Raw genomic sequence first — 17,353 nt, 5'->3', positions numbered from 1 at the left:
ACAGTCCTTTCTGGGACTTCCACAATGAAGGTTCGGTAACAGTAGGGTACAAAGTGCATGCACCCATTTAGAGTCTTCCTTTTTCTCTCCTTGGAAATAGCAGCACTGGGTGGATAAGAAGCAAGCAAGGGCCCAAAGATCGTGAGAGGATGTTTCCGGACGGACCACATTCAGAGCGCGCGGAAACGCCGCGCCTGCGCACTCAGCCGGTCGCCGCGCCGACCCTGCGGACGTGAGCCTGCCTTCCGTCGCGGCGAAACCCGAGATGCGTCCCTGCCCGGCCTTTGCCAGCTCCGGTGAGTGTGGAGGACCCCAGAAGCCTGCGTGCGAGGTGGAACGAATCCCGGGGAGGGATAGGCCTTCCCAAGTCCCGCCGAGGTTCCTGGGGATCCGAACAGGGTGCCACGACCTCGGCTCCTTGCATGTGCTTCGTCGGAGCGGTAAACTCAAAAGAGCTGAGCCCCGCGCCCCGTCTCCTGGGGGTCGAATCACTTATTTTCCATCTTTCACTCAGCTCTTCCTCTGCACCCCATCTTCTGGCTGCAGTCCGTGGAGCTTTCACCCTTGCCCTTCTTTTCTAGGCATGGGATACCCCAGTCCCTGAACTCGACTCGACCCCTGCAGACTCATTACTTACACAGGAGGTGAGGCTAACGAAACACGTAGCTTCCGTCTCGGGAAAGGTGATGGATGGATGGTTCAAGGCCAAGACAGTGGGCCGTGGACAGAAAAAAATAGAAAGAGGCGAAGACTTTTGTAAATGTCACCATAGATAATTCTCTAATTGGAACTCTACGTTTCTCTCCGGTGTTTTATTTCTTGTCATTTATTTTGTATTTTCTTTTAAAGAGGTATTTGCAAAAACAGTGCGACTTTCAACCTTGAAACAACATTGGATTTTATCGATGTCAGTTTTTATAGTTACTTGGCTTAATGTTGTGTGAGCTCCTGTCATGATAATGTCTGGATAGAGTCATTGAGGCACATCCATTGGTTTGTAATGTTTCGCTTTAACGTGAAAATTAGCTTTTGTGTATTTTTTTTTTTTAAAGTTTAAAAATCCAATGGAAAGGAAAGAAAAATCAGTTGAAATGGGATTTAAACCTCCAAGTACACAGGGGGATTGTGCTTGGAGTGTGGAAATCCCTGACCTTTTACTTATAAATAGGAAGTGAGATCACCACTTGCCACAAATGATTCTGACAAGGTAGGGTTCGCAGTAAGTGCTTTCCCAAAGCAAGTGACAGGCATATCCAATCCTAATACTAGTGATAGCTACTTGACCACAGACCTTTTTGGGTACAGGAGCTAGAGGTAGCCAGTGCCTGTTATTTATAATCATGTAGTTGCCTTGTGTCGTTTTAGTGCAAGACTTTTTGGTTTTTGAGAGTGGTATTCTGTAGACTCAGTAAGTGAAAGGAGAAGTATACAAAAAGAATGGAGAAGTTCTTGAGTTCTCCACACTCAAACCCTATAGTTTGACTTTAGGCACTTACAAGGTTTTGCCCACCAGCTTCCTGGGAAGAAGCTGCCTTCCCATTCCATACTTAGTGCGGAGTCAATGCAGTACAGGGTTTTTGTTTTTTGTTTTTTTATTTTTTATTTTTTTCTCTCCCTTTAGCTCTTCACCAGCCCTCTCCTGGCACACTAGCCCATAGGAAAAAGGGAAACCCTTTGTTAGCTTTCCTCTGGTGCACTGTATCCACTAACACTCACTTGGTGTCTTTCTGTTTAAGAGAACACTGGTTGCAGCAAGTGAAGGAAGGTTTGATTATTTAAGCTTGGCTCATTGTCCTGATTGGCCGTCTTGACAGTTGTTGCTCAGCAGGAACTCAATGAATTGCCTGACAGGAATTAAATACATTTCTGAATTCTTTGCAGTCTGCTGGGTTTATGATAATTTTAATCCTCCTAGTACTTAACTCTTTGCCAACAAGTTTGCATGTTGTTCATTTTTAGGTTTTCGTTGTTGTTGTTGTTTGGTTTTTGTTGTTTTGTTTTTCAAAGCTGAGTGAAATAGAAATACCCATAACCCCAACAGGTGTTTGTTGCTGGGTTATATGATGTATTTTATAAATTAGTAGAGTGTTTTATGGTCTAATTGTTTTATTTCGTTACTAAAATGAATTTTTTCATTTGACTACTAATAAGACAATTTTGCATGCATATTTTAAAATAATAGAACCAATGGGAAGAAAACAGGAATCTATTGTTTTCCTAAGAGCTCTTGCCTGTGGCCCCTTACTACGTGGTATATATATTCTGGTACTTTATTATCTATTAAACCAATTGGACTGACTGTGACCCATTGAGTTGACTTTATAGCTAATAATGAGTATGGACCTGTACGTCGGAAAATACTGTTAAAAGCAACTAGTACAAGATAGTCTCTCAAATTATATTTGTTTCTTATTCAGATTGCACAGTGAGTCTATTTGATTTTGTGTTTAAAGTGTCTCCTAGGAGAGATAATAACCATATAGGTTGACTGTTTGCCAAGTAGGTAGACCAAAGAATTCTGAGTTTCTTGTATAGACATTCTGTATACTACAATGAAAGAACAGGCGTAGCTTCAGTTAGTTTAGTTTTATTTTAATTGCTGGCTTATTTAAGGCCAATAGAATAGTAATGGAGAAGAAACATGTCTTTTCTGGATGATGATACATGAGAATTGTGAAATGTTTGTTAAGTTTTAGTTTGTCTCAAAAATACATGATATGAGTACATCTTAGACCAAAATGACCTATTTTGAGCTTTGCCTGACAGTCGTAAGGACATATGTCAGTATGCAGGTTGTCAACCTCGTTCTTTTGTACTTGTTTTTGTCAGGAAGTCTTCAACAAAGCAGAAGGGAGAAAAGAACTAAATTTTGTGTGTCTATCTAAGGAACCTAAAATATTACTACAGAGATAAGAGTCACAACATAAAATTTGGCATCTCCTATTTCTGTGTTGCTTCAGGATTTCCTGACACAAGTGCACATATGTTATTGCCATTGACTTGCACAGCATTGCTCCCAATTTAAAGAATCTCAAATTCCCCTTTCTTCCTGACACACGAACTATACAGTTAAAAAAAAAAAAAAAATCTAGGATTAAAACTCAGATCTTCTGGGAATATTCTCCTTGTTGATCTTAAATATTTGAGGAGAGAGAGGAGAGCACTTTGGTTTTTGGGGTTTTTGTTTTGTTTTTGTTGGTTTTGTTTTTTGTTTGTTTGTTTGTTTTTGAGACAGGATCTCATTTTATAGCTGTGCTGTCTTGGAACTCACTATGTAAACCAGGGTGGCCTTGAATTCACTGAGATCCACTTGCCTCTGCCTGCTACTGCTGAGTTCAAAGGCATGTGTCATCAAGCCCATTGAGAATAGTTTTAATGTTGTATCAACTGTCTAAATATAATTAAATGAAATGTTTTATGTCCAGAGCGTGTCTGCAGTATTGCTATAATTCAGTGATAATGTCTTGTTCTTGGTATATTATATTTTTATCTTTTTATAGTAAATTTACAAATATTTATTTATTGTTAGGACAGGAGTCTTACTAGCTGAGCCTGGCCTGAAATTGCTGAAAAGCTCATATGACCTCAAACTCATGGTCCTTCCTGTGTTTAACTTACAGTGGGTGACTTTATAGAGGTACACCACAATAACAGGTTTTTTTTTTTAATGACAATGCAACTTATTGACATATCTAATAATGAAGAAAGTTGGAACTGAAAGGGTTATTGAATGTTAAAAAATAAAGTTTGCTCATTTTTCAGTATAGCTTATCAAGTAAAAAAAGTACTTTAAAAACATGTAGAATTTTAGATATTTTTAAGACTTAAATCTGTCTAAAATTAGTACCATGATTCTAGAGAATTCATGTAAGATGGTTGTTAAAGTACTTGAAAACACAAGAAAAGTGCAAATTCTCTCTTACTTTTAATCTTTAGCCTAAGGAAATTACTTGCTTTTATATAACTCTTAAAAAATTAATACTTCATTGTTTTTATTTGTTTAATTTTTAGAAATCTGTAGAACTTAAGAATGTCATGGAACTCATCAGGATATGCCACTGAAGAATATGATGGCTGAAAACAACTTTAAAATGCTGAAGATTCAGCAATGTGTAGCCAACAAACTACCTAGGAACAGACCATATATTTGCAATATCTGCTACAAGCACTTTGAAACACCATCAAAATTAGCTAGGCATTATCTCATTCATACCGGTCAAAAGCCATTTGAATGTGATGTGTGTCATAAAAACTTTAGACAACTCGTTCATCTGGAGAGGCACCAGTTAACTCACAATCTGCCTTTTAGTTGTAATATTTGCCAGCGCCACTTTAAAAATCTGAAGACATTTGTAAAGCATCAGCAGCTTCACAATGAATCCTACCATAATGATGTTAAAGTCAGAAGACTGCTCGAGACCAAGCAAGAGAAGCCGGTGTATGGAATGTGTAATACTTTTACTGCAGATGAGAGACGGGCACTACACCCATGCTCTAAGTCTGATCCCACATACAGCACCACGAAGAGAAGAAAGAATATTCATGCGTGTACGATCTGTGGCAAAATGTTTCCATCACAATCAAAACTTGATAGGCACTCACTTATTCACACCGGGCAGAGGCCTTTTAAATGTGTCCTGTGCAGTAAATCTTTCCGACAGTCAACCCACTTAAAAATCCACCAACTCACACATTCAGAAGAAAGACCTTTTCAATGTTGTTTTTGTCAAAAAGGATTTAAGATTCAAAGCAAACTTCTGAAGCATAAACAAATCCACACTAGGAATAAGACTTTTCAGAATCTTCCTTTAAAAGTAAAAAGTCCTGAATCGTGTCCCCTACCTAATAAATTCAATGCAAAGCAGGATGCTTTTGAAAGTGGTGATATGGGTGAGTCTGAGGAGAATAATCCTCTTGATGTCCACTCCATTTATATTGTCCCTTTTCAGTGTTCAGAGTGTGAAGAATGTTTTGAGTCAGAGCAGATTCTCAATGGACACAAGTGTCTTCCTGCCAGAGGTGGCAGAGTTCCAAGCAGACTCAAAAGAAGCTGTAACTATAAGACCATTGTTAAAAAGCTCTTGGATAAACTTAAACGTGCTGGGGGTAAAAAATCAGATAACCTTCAATCAGAGAAAAGAACATTTAAAAGCAACTACTTGAAAAATTGCAAACGTACTTCTGGTAAGCCGAACATAGAACAAACTCAGAGGACGTTTGTGGGTACTCTTAGCAGACATAGTTCATACAAGACAGTTAGCAAAAAAAAGAAGAAAACACTGGCTTTGCCATTTTCTTGGCAAAAGCAGTTCCAGAGCCAAAACATGGGTAAGAGTTTGCAAGGCATCCTTACAACGGGAAGCGTATTAACTATGGATGGTTCAGTCAGTAATAAAGACTTGTCAATCTATGGTTCATCAGGTGAGGAATACTTTAATAACTGTGACATGCTTCAGTGTGGTTTTTCAGATTCAAGTGAAAATATACATACTGGACATAAGATGTGTCCCTGTGATAAATGTGACAAAGTGTTTCCTTCTATTTCTAAGCTACAAAGGCACTATTTAATTCATACTGGACAGAGACCTTTCGACTGTAATGTTTGTGGAAAATCTTTCAGACAGTCAGCTCACTTAAAAAGGCATAAACTAACTCATATTGAAAAGATTCCTTACAGTTCTTTTTGGCAAGTAGACTTTGGAAATGTGAACCAACTTTTCATTCATCCAAGTAATGATGTTAGCTATAATGCCTCCCAACAGTGCGAGGGGCTTGGTTCCCAAAGCTATGAAAGTTCAGAGTCTAGTCAGGTATCAGAAATTGAAGTCAAGGTAGAACCAGAGGATTTTCTTCTTGGTTCCCACTGTAGGAGCAGGCAGTCTTACCTCGCCAACACACTAGTGGAGTCAGAGCAGAGCCATCATTGCTACAGTTACTTAGGCCGTCCTGAAAGAAGTGATGGACTCCTTTACCAGTGCAGTGTTTGTTGTAAACATTTCCGATCTCCATCCAAACTAGAAAGACACTATTTAATTCATGCAGGGCAGAAGCCATTTGAGTGTTCAGTCTGTGGCAAAACCTTTAGACAAGCACCTCATTGGAAGAGACATCAACTCACTCACTTTAAGGAACGACCTCAGGAGAAAGTGGTTCTAGATTCAACTGTGTAACATAAAACCACTAATGTGATATAATACCCCATAAGACATTTTTGCCAAAGGCCTATATTAGGTGACTTCATAGGCAATTGCTTGTCATGCATAATCAGGAGTAAGATAAAAATCTGTTTTAGACACAGTTGAATGACTTGAGAAGGAATAGCATGGCCTGATACCATCAATAGGAATCTAAGGTTGTCAGCATATAACTCTGGTTGTATTAAAAGCTAGGAATCCATCATGTTCAATTTAGCCTCATGTATTGAATTACTCAAGACATTGTGTGTCTTTATGTATATGCGTACCTCCCAGAAGGAGGCAAGAATTGCCATTCAGCTGCAACAAACCATCCTGCCCTATTTTCTTCTACATGGAAGCATACACTCTATTACAAAACATTTTTCTTACAAGTTAAAGGAATAATAGATAAGGAAATAGGTTGGGAAGTTATAGCATTTTACTTTTCCATAGTGTTTTTTTGTTTTTGTTTTTTTGAGACTGGTAATTTTACCTTCTTAGACAAAAGGGCCCCACCCCATCCCAAACTAGGTTACTATTTTCCCTAAGGAATTTAGAAGTAGGAAGAAGCTGGGTTGTACCCATGTGTATTTACCATCCACTAATGTTTACATTTGCATGGTATTTTCTAAGGGCCATGAGTTTTTCATATATGTCTGCAGTTGTATATTTTTAGTTAAATGCACTGCACCTGTTTGCTCATTAGTGGTTGGCAGCAGACAGCAGTAGCCAGGGGCAAGACTTTGCTTTGACAATTCTTTGGCTAAATGACTCAAGTAAATCTCTTCTGCTAAATTCAATCAAACAACAATAGCTGTGTAGTTTCAGACTTTACTCCTCTGTGAAAGACACTAATGCTACAGTATTTTTTTGACCTTCGTTCCTTCAGTTAGTAAAAATGTTGTCCCTGTATAGGAATATGGTGCTTAGAGAGCTCAAGGCAGTATTTGTTTTCTAAACAGTATTGTCATGACTTGACAAAAATAAATCCTAATCTGAAAGAAATGACCTAGTCACAAGTCCATCACATTTGCAGCAGTTTGTAAAATCTTTGACTAACATTTTCTCGAAATAAAAAGGTTAACTGTTTTGTTTCTAAGGTGAAAAGAAACAGGTGGATGTTTCACATGCTTAAATATAGTGAAAAGCCCTCTGTTGGAAGTATGGGCGATGGAGTAATTGTAAGTTTTGATCATGGTGTAAGAGCTGTACTTGGTGAGGGGAAGGAAGGAGGAAAGCTTTCACCCCAAGTGAGCCTTAACAAACTTGGATATAATTTACAGAGATAAATGTGATGGGATGAGGAAAATATCCAGATGATAAGTAAATGTGCCTATTTTGAAGTAGAGACATCTGTCTAAAGAGAGTCGCATGCTCCATGGAGTAGTAGCTTCTGATTCTAAGACTTGAGGTGTGTATTTCCTGCACAAACAAGTTGTGGCTCACAGAATTGACTTTGCACAGAACTCTTATAGGATATGTCTGTTGGTTAAAAGCAAAGCATAAATAGTTTCATGTTTTCCAAGAGTAAAAGTTCAAGAGTTATTTAATGTGTGAAAATGTGGGTTTGGGCATTTCTCTGAGTAATTTATATAATTTTATTTGAAAAGAAATGCCCAATGTGTTTCTTTCCCACCTAAACAGGGAAAGTTCTGAATGTTGTGCTTGTATGACCATGAGTCTTTGCCTGAGTGATAAGGTACTTTTTTTTTTTTTTGGCTCATGCCTTTTGAAGCTGTTTCATATTGAAAGTTGAAATATTGTAAAAATTTTGTCAAGAGATGTATTGTAGTGCTATTTGAAGTACCTGTAACAAAATACTTACCTTTATTACCATTGCAAGCTTCTTATGGGAATTGTAAGAGTGAAAATAAAATATGAATTTATGTTAAGATAAACATGTTAAATGATGGTTTGCTGCATGCTAGAAGTGTACTTACTGAGTCAATTATTTTGAATTTTTTTTTGGGGGGGAAAGTAAACTTTATAAATATCTTTTAAGAGAATTAGAGATTTTGTTTGATGATTCCAGGTTTTGATTAGCTAAGTTAGGACAATTTACTGCTCCATGTTTCATGCTGCAATAGTGTTTGATTTTAATATATATGTTATATGTTAATGGAAAGTAGATGATGGTTAACATTCTTGAAAGTCTCACATTGCAGAATAAAGTTTCAAGTTACACAGTTTGCATTTTTTAAAAGGAAAAAAAATCATATAATATTTGAATAAGCTACCAGTGCCAAACACTTTCTACACTGAGCTTACATGCCTATCTAGACATACAGTTAATTACTTAAAGATTTCTTCTTAGTTGTGTATATATGTGTGTGGGGGGGTTTGTATATGAGTGCAGGACAGAAGAGGGCATTAGACCTTCCAGAGCTGGATTTTCAGGTAGTGTGGTCTTAACTCCAACATCTCTCCAGCCTCATATCTATTATTTGTGATATCTCTTTATCACCTCTGAAAAAATGGTATTCCATTGCTTGTCATATGACCTACTTGTTCTTTGACTTTGTCATATGACTCTACCCTTCTCTTTGACTCTGTACTAATAGAATTGCCTTTTTCAGTATAATACCTTAATTCTTCCTGCATTTGTCTTGTCTGTCCAGTGTTAGCTTAGATTAGATACATATTCACTCTCTTCAAAGAAACAGCTGAGTCAGGCCTTATTCCTTTCTATTTCCTTAACAGTTGTTGGGGGTGGCTAAAATTAATGCAGGAAAATGTAGATTCTATTATGTGCTATGTAAAACAGCTCATCAGAATGAAAGATCCTTTAGGGCAGATCAACAGGCTTTAGGCTTTGAAGTAAAGGGATCTTACAAGAATACTTTGTTAGAAATACTTGCAGGATCTGTTTTATGATGTTGAATCATGTCTACCCTTAGAAGCTGCAGGAATAGAGAACAGTTAATCCCTATCTTGTGATTTCTTGTCAGTTAGAAGAACTTAGAATTTCCATACTACCAGGAATTCTCTTCACACTGGGGGAAACAAGAAAACAACTAGAAAGAACAGTGGAGCAATGGTATTAAATAGGATACACACTGGCAAGCTGCTGTGGTTCTCAAAGATGGAGCTTAGCTTCCCTGGGAGCCTTTTTGATTTACCCAGGCTTTCCAGTCTCTGTGCTTCCACTGCATACAAGGCGTGTTAATTCTCTGTTACTATTACGTGCTTGAAATTATCACCTTCAAAAAAGGAAGTTTACTGTGGCCCTAAGTCTTGGAGGTTTTAGCCCTATATAGTGTGGTCAGTTAGCTGCTTGTCTTTGGGCCTGTGAGAAGCAGGAAGAATGTGGTTGAACAAATGTCTCACCCTTGGGCTGGTACAAAGGAAAAGACGAAGCACAAGAGTATCCTACACTTGTTCAAAGGCCCAACCCAGCCTTAAATGTCATATTAGACCCCAACTCTTAGAGGCTCCCATCATCTAATGGTACCAAGCTGAGGACCCGTTGTTAATACCTAGGCCTTGGAGCAATATTCCAGATATAGATTGTTGTCACTGTTAGTAGTCACTACAGTTGCCAGGCTTCGTGTGCATTGGTCTTGTTAGAAGTATTGATGGCCACACTGTACATCAGGATTTCTGATTCACTAGATTTGATCCCCAAGATACATTTATATAGGTTAGCTGTTGCTGTCTTTTGTTTTGTTTCGTTTCTTTGTTTTGTTTTTGTTTATTCAAGACAGTTTCTCTGTGTAGCCCTGGCTGTCCTGGAACTCACTTTGTAAACTAGGTTGGCATTGAACTCAGAAATCCACCTGCCTCTGCCTCCCAAGTGCTGGGATTAAAGGCATGTGCCACCACTGCCCAGCAGCTGTTGCTGTCTTGAGACTATATTTTAGAAATACAGAGATGAACTTCTTGCTTCTGGAAAGAAAAAAGAAATATTTTTTTAATGCTTAATACAGTACCTGGAAAACACATTCTCTAATGCAGCTTGAGTGTGTAAGATGGAAGTTAGGGAGGACTTTACCTCAAGCATCTAATCTCCAGATATTTTTACTTTTCTTTTTACTGAAAAGGCACCTATAATACAGGCAGCACAAAGATTTCTAAAGCAAGTCAAGTTGTCTCAAAATAGAAAAATGTCTACATATATTGTATGTATATATACTCATACAAGACATCGTGGGTGGAGAAGAAAAGGCCGACCTGTGCAGTTGGTCTTGGGGAACCCACAGTGGAAATTGAAGAAGAGGGACTGGGAGAACACTGGCTCCTCTTGTGGCCTTGGTTCCCTTCTCTTGGGGTTGCAAATGGTTTGACAGTCTTCAGATAGAATTTGTGGGGTATGCTGATCAACTGGAGGAAACAGGGTGGGCAACTCCATAGGAAGACCATCAGTCTCAATTGACCTAGTCCCTTGACATCTCTCAGATACTGATCCACCAATCAGGCACCATACAGGCGGCATGCTGGTCCAAGGCACCCCACTCCCCCGGCCACAACCCCCAACCCCACATATCCAGCAGAGGACTGCCTGGTCTGGCCTCAGTGGGAGAAGATGCACCTAACCCTCGAGAGACCTGAGGCCATAGATTGAGTGTAAATCTGTGACACAGTCAGCTGCTTATTGGGCCTCTCAGAGGACAACCATGCTAGGCTTCTGTCTGCAAGCACACCATAGCATCAGTAACAGTGTCAGGTCTTAGAGCCTCTCCTTGAGATGGATTCCAAGTTGGGCCAGTTCTTTTACTTCTAAATAAAAGACTTTTTAAAAGGCCATCAATCTTGATGCTTTTGCCTGTGAGTAACAAGTCACCTGCCTCAACCTGCTTTAACAATAAGACTCACTGGCTTCCGTGTTTTGAATTCCCTGACTTAGACAACTGTAGAGCTGTCTAATCACATTCTTGAATCAGTTCTGCTTGCTTCTCTCTGCTCTGCCTTTCATGGTGACAGACTATTTTCCTTGTAATTTTAGAATGCTTTGTAATATACCTCAGCTCCCTTCATAGTAGGGGGAGTAAGGTAGGATATGAGTGATGGATCCTCCTCACAAGAGCAAAGTACCACTTCCTGAGAATCACAGCATGCCTTCCCTCTGCCATCTGCCTCCTAGGCATGTTTAGGAACCAACCACAGACACAGAAAGACCTGGCAGGTAGGATTGCCTCCATTTGTACTATCATTGCATATATAAGGATGGTATGGAAACTGGTGAGATTTGAAGGTGTATTTGGAGAAAAGGCATTGGGACAATCAGCACCATCCTTGTACCTAGCTTAGAGGTTGTGGGGATGGGGAAATAGTTCGCTGGATAAAAGATGGATAAAAGGATTAGCTAAGCAAGCCCGAGTATCTTGAGTTTAGATCCCAAGCAGCCACAACAGCTGGACAGACACACCTGTGTAGCCCCCAGCACTGAGGAGTGGAGATGGCTGCATCCTAAGGACTAAATCGCTGTCCAGCCAGTGCAGTTCAAACAGCAATCTCCAGATTAAGTAAGAGATCCTGTTTCAAAAACTATGGTAGAACATGGTAGAGAAAGATACCTGATGTTGAACACTGTTCTTCACATGCACCTGTATGGTCACAGCATGCACCCTCATATGCGCAGTATATGTTTCACACATGCAGCCATGTAAGGGGGAATCCAGGTTATGAAGATGTTATCATTCTAGCTTTTGTCATACTTCACTCTTCTCACTTTGTGATTAGAATTGGAATGTATCCCATCCTTAATGCCTCCTGGGCCTCCTCACTCACTCACTGATCAGTCTTAGGTTGCCTGCTATCTCCCATTCCCACTATGACCTGCCCTCTCAATAGCTATTGAGTAGGTGTTATTTACTATGACATCCTCTCCTGCACTGTGATCTGGGGCAAACTGTGTCTAGTTGCAGTACATCATTCAGGCATGATTTCTCCAAACCTGTTAGCCTATTCTCTGATTTGAGTCACACAAATTGACTCAGGTAAACCCTGACCTAAGGAGGTGATCGGAGTAGATGCTTGTACTTCATTCAGATTGAACACAGTACGCACAGTTTCTCCACATTACTGTTGTGAACTAAAGGTCTGTGAACTGGTCATTAAGTCAAAACAGAATTGGAAGAGGCCAAATCCAAGACTCATGGAGAAATGGAACCAGAACCTTCATAAACTAAGCACCTGATACCTAAGTTAACACTAGTCTCTATTCATTCTTATAATCTTGACTTTTTTTTTTTTTTTCCGAGACAGGGTTTCTCTGTATAGCCCTGGCTGTCCTGGAACTCACTTTGTAGACTAGGCTGGCCTCGAACTCAGAAATCCGCCTGCCTCTGCCTCCCGAGTGCTGGAACTAAAGGCATGCGCCACTACACCCGGCATAATCTTGACTTTTAAGTCAAATTTAATTTTATTTTTTCTACAACAAAACTTCCCAACATTTGTTGATCTCTGAAATTCTTTATTGCCCAGTTGGTGGTCTTTGTGAAATTCTTGTCATATTATTTCACTGAAGCATTTAACACCAATGACATTTTTGCCTTTAAAGTGCTTCTTTCCTGACTCTTTTTTTTTTTTTTGAGAACATGTTATAGAAAACTTGTAAAGCAAAGGAAAAGATTTATTATACATTATATGTTATATTATCTCAACCTTTCTGTCAAAATTCAGACAGACAAGTGAGACTGAACAAGAAGAACTAAAGATGGCTTTGCAGTTAAAAGCCCTTGCTGCTTTTCCAAAAGACTTGGGTTTGAATTCCAGCACCATCGCAGATGTTTCCCAACTCTCCAGCTCCAGCTCCAGCTCCGAATCTGGCCCCCCTTCTAGCTTCAACAGGCAATTGCACACACATTCTTATATACATTCGTATATATGTACATACATACATATATCAGGATAAATATTTTTTACAGTTGACTTTTTATTAAGTTATTTATTTACATTACATCTACTTCCCAGCTTCACCTCCAACCCTTCCTTTCAGTCCCTCCCTCTCACCAACCCTCCCGCCACACCTCCTCCCCTTCTCAGAAAAGGGGAGTCCTCCTATGGATATTAACCAGCCTTGGCTTATCAAGTTCCAGTAAGATTAGGCACATTTTCTATTGAGGCAAGACAAAGCAACCCAGTTAGGGGAAAGGATCCAGTGGCAAGCAATTTAGTCAGAGTCAGCCCTTGCTCTGCTATTCCACAGGAACACCCACCCAGCTGTACAACTGTTAAATATATGTGCAGAGGGCCATTCATGCTCTCTGGTTGGCAGTTCAGTCTCTGAGCCCTTATTGACCCAGGTTCTGTAGGTTTTCTTGTAGTGTCTTTGACCTTCTGGCTCCTTCAATCCATCCTCCACACTCTTCTACAGGATTCCCCAAGTTCCACCTAATGTTTGGCAGTGTGTCTCTGCATCAGTTCCCATCAGTTGCTAGGCAAAGCCTCTCTGATAACATTTATGCTAGGCTCCTGTCAGCAAGTATAGCAGAATATGTTTAATAGTATAAGGAGCAGGCTCCCTCTCATGACTTGGGTCTTAAGATGAGTCAGTCATTGGTTAGTCCTTCCTTCAAATTCTGCTCCACCTTTTACTCCTGCACATCTTGTAGGCAGGACAAACTGTGAGTCTAACATTTTGTGACTGAGTTGGTGTCCCAATCTTTCCACTGGAAGTCTTACCTGGTTACAGGATATGGCCAGTTCAGGCTCCATATCCCCCATTGCTAGAAGTCTTAGGTCTACTCTCTCTTAGATTCCTGGGAGTTTCCACTGTCTTAGGTTTCTAGCTCATCCCAGAGATGCATTCCCCAATCCATTTGTCCCTCATCCAGTAAACTCTCCCTCCATCCTCCCTCCATTTCATCCCTCCTGCTCCTGTCCCCGTTCTCTCCCCCACCCAGTTCCCTCCTTCCATCCACCCCAATGTCTAATCTATTTCCAGTCTTAGTGAGAGATTCAAGCATTCCATTCTTGGGCCCTCCTTGTTACTTAGCTTCTTTGGGTCTGTGATTTGTAGCATGGTTGTCTCATATGTTATGACTGATATCTACTAGTAAGTGAGTGCATACCATGTTTATCTTTCTCGGTCTGGGTTACCTCACTCAGTGTTGATATTTTCAAGTTACATCCATTTGCCTGCAAATTTTATGATGTCGTTGTTTTTAATGACTGAGTGATACTCCACTGTGTAAATGTATCACATTTCCTTTATCCATTCTTCACTTGAGGGACATCTAGTTTGTTTCCAGTTTCTGGCAATTATGAATAAAGCTGCTATGGACATAGTTGAACAAGTGTCCTTGGAATATGGTGGAGCTTCTTTTGGGTATATGCCCAGGAGTAGTATAGGTGGGTCTTGAAGTAAATCTATACCCACTTTTCTGAGAAACTGCCAAATTGGTTTCCAAAGTGGCTATACAAGTTTTCAATCTCAACCAGCAATGGAGGAGTGTTCCTGTGCTCTACATCCTTGCCAGCATGAGCTGTTGTTTAAGTTTTTGACCTTAACCATTCTGGTGGGTAAAATATGGAATCTCAAAATTGTATTGATTTGCATTTCCCTAATGACTAAGAACGTTGAACATTTCTTGAAGTGTGTCTTGACCGTTAGAGATTCCTCTGTTGAGAATTCTCTGTTTAGATTTGTACCCAGATTTTTAATTGGATTATTTGGTTTGTTGATATCTAGTTTCTTGAGTTCTTTATATATTTTGTATGTCAGCCCTCTTTCAGATGTGGAGTTCATAGAAATCTTTCCCCATCTTGTCCTTCTGATGATGTCCTTTGCCTCATAGGAGCTTTTCAGTTTCATGAGATTACATTTATTAATGGTTGATCTTAGTGCCTGAGCTGTTGGTGTTCTGCTTAGAAACTTGTCTCCTATGTTAATACATTCAAAGCTATTTCCAACTTTCTCTCCTATCAGATTTAGTGTTTCCAGTTTTATGTTGAAACGCTAAATTCTTTGATTCACTTGGACTTGAGTTTTGTGCAGGGTGATAAAGATGGAACTATTTGCATTCCTCTACATGTAGACATCCAATTAGAGCAGCACCATTTGTTGAAAATACATTCTTTTTTCCATTGTATAGTTTTGGCTTCTTTCTCAAAAATCAAGTTCCATGGGTGTGTAGGTTTACTTCTGGTTCTGAGAAGGCTAGGCTGAGTCCATGACAGACTGGACTCAAATTGGCAGCCAAGGAGACAAATTGCCTAAAAACTGGGCAAGTCCAGGCAAGTCAAATACTAACAGAAAAAAAAAAAAAAATCCCAGGCTCCAGCCTTCATGCCCAGGTAATGGAATGTCCCAGCCACCTGGCCTAAAGCAAGGACAATGGGTCAGCAACAATTTCCAGACTTCCTCAGCTACTTCCTCAGTAAATACTTCCTAGTAATGGAATGTCCATAGAGATGGACCCAACAGATTAACATAGAGGTCACCTACCCTGAATTCCCTAAAGAGCCTACAAGCTCACTTGGGTGTCTCTCTGTCTTGGAAAAGGGGCGGGCAACCCCAGCATTCTGCAAGAAAACACTCTTTGTGTTTACATACTATTTGAGTCCGGGGTGTCATTCTTCCGTGAATCATGAACCTTTACAGCTCCTAGATTCAATTCAATTCCATTGATCAGCCTGTCTGTTTTTATGCCAGTACTGTGACGTTTTTATTCTTACTGCTCTGCAGCTTGAAATCAGAGCTGTTGATGCCTCTGGTTCTGGCGCAGTGCTGCTCCTGCAATGAAGCTTGTCTGGGCAGGTGTTTCAGACAGGGATTTTTGCAGGAACTTGTTTGTCTTGAGCTAGGGGGAGGTGGAGGTAGGGACAGGGACTAGAGGTGGGGTTTGGGGGAGGGGACATGATGACATAACTTCACTGAGACAATTTTCAGTGTTACAGCTCTCTTAATTTGGGGGTAATGGGGCCTATGTAGAACCTGGGGAGTGAGTAGGGAATCCTTAAAGGCAGAGAGGAAGTTAACCCTGTAATTTTTCCCATCAGGCTATGTGACTGACTACCTCAAGGATGGTGGAGGTGGGGGAATTATTAGGTCTATGTGCCCCAAGCTTGCAAGGCCAGAACAGGGCAGAGCAATCCTTACTCCTGCTGGTCTCCATGAGATCTGGGGTGTTGCAGTATATCGCCTTTATAATGTTTAGATACGCACCTGTATTCCTGATCTCTCCAAGCCTTTTAACATGAAAGGGGTTGGATTTTGTCAAAGGCTTTTTCAGCGTCTAATGATAGCTACCTCAGATCGATTTTCTATTCAATGGAACCATCTTCCCCTTTAAAACTCAGCCTATTTCTGATTTGTGGTTCTTTACATCTTTTAACTACTTAGAATAGAGTTATGCTTGTTCTGTTTGCCCGGTGTCTTCGCTGTTTGTTTCTTTCATTACATCGGTCCTGCTAGAGCTCACCCTTGGCTCTTTTCACCCTTTGATTTTGATACTTCCAGCAGAAATCACCACCTCCATGTTACCTACTCCAAGCTCTCTAATACACCACTCAAAAAGTGTCATCCCAAAATAATCTCCAGCCCCTGTTTCCACACTGTCTTTACAAGGTCTTCCCTCTAGATTTAAAGACTCTGTAACTCTGGACCCAGACACTATTGCACGTGCCAGCAAGATTTTGCTGAAGGGACCCTAATATAGCTGTCTCTTGTGAGGCTATGCCAGTGCCTGGCAAATACAGGAGTGATGCTCACAGCCAGCTATTGGATGGAACACAGGGCCCCCAATGGAGAAGCCAGAGAATGTACCCAAGGTGCTGAAGGGGTCTGCAACCCTATAGGTGGAACAACAATATGAAATAACCAGTACCCCCAGAGCTGTGTCTCTAGCTGCATATGTAGCAGAAGATGGCCTAGTCTGCCATCATTGTGTACAGAGGCCCCTTGGTCTTGCAAACTTTATATGCCCCAGTTCAGGGGAATGCCAGGGCCAAGAAGTGGGAGTGAGTGGGTAGGGGAGCAGGGCAGGTGGAGGGTATAGGGAACTTTCGGGATAGCATTTGAAATGTAAATGAAGAAAATATCTAATAAAAAGAAAGTTGAAAAAAAAAAAAGACTCCGTAACTCAAGTGTCGTTCCTAATTCCTAATGTCCTTCCACAATGACGTGCATTCAAAGCCTTATGGGTAGTTATGGTAAAGTATAAAAATAACAATTTCAGCATATTAAGATTCATCATCAAAGCCATTAGAAAACCTGCCCTACTGTTTATAGATGC

At 40.2% G+C, this 17,353-nt stretch overlaps 1 protein-coding gene across 2 annotated transcripts; it reads left to right on the top strand.

The window, feature by feature from the left end:
- The first annotated feature begins 213 nt into the window (after positions 1-213).
- Positions 214-8,140, top strand: Znf770 (zinc finger protein 770). Of its 2 annotated transcripts, XM_029537021.1 has the most exons (3): positions 214-296; positions 582-644; positions 4,012-8,140. In XM_029537021.1, exon 3 carries the CDS (start codon positions 4,053-4,055, stop codon positions 6,168-6,170), a length of 2,118 nt encoding a protein of 705 aa, XP_029392881.1. In that variant the 5' UTR covers positions 214-296; positions 582-644; positions 4,012-4,052; the 3' UTR covers positions 6,171-8,140. The 2 variants fall into 2 exon arrangements, with proteins under 2 accessions (XP_029392881.1, XP_021049640.1); XM_021193981.2 differs by lacking the exon at positions 582-644 and having other exon boundaries at positions 219-296.
- The last annotated feature ends 9,213 nt before the right edge of the window (positions 8,141-17,353 follow it).

The sequence above is a fragment of the Mus pahari genome, chromosome 3 (genome assembly GCF_900095145.1).
Source record: "Mus pahari chromosome 3, PAHARI_EIJ_v1.1, whole genome shotgun sequence".
NCBI lineage: Eukaryota > Metazoa > Chordata > Mammalia > Rodentia > Muridae > Mus > Mus pahari.
Note: the sequence above shows the minus strand (reverse complement) of the source record. Positions and strands in the feature narration are given on the sequence as shown.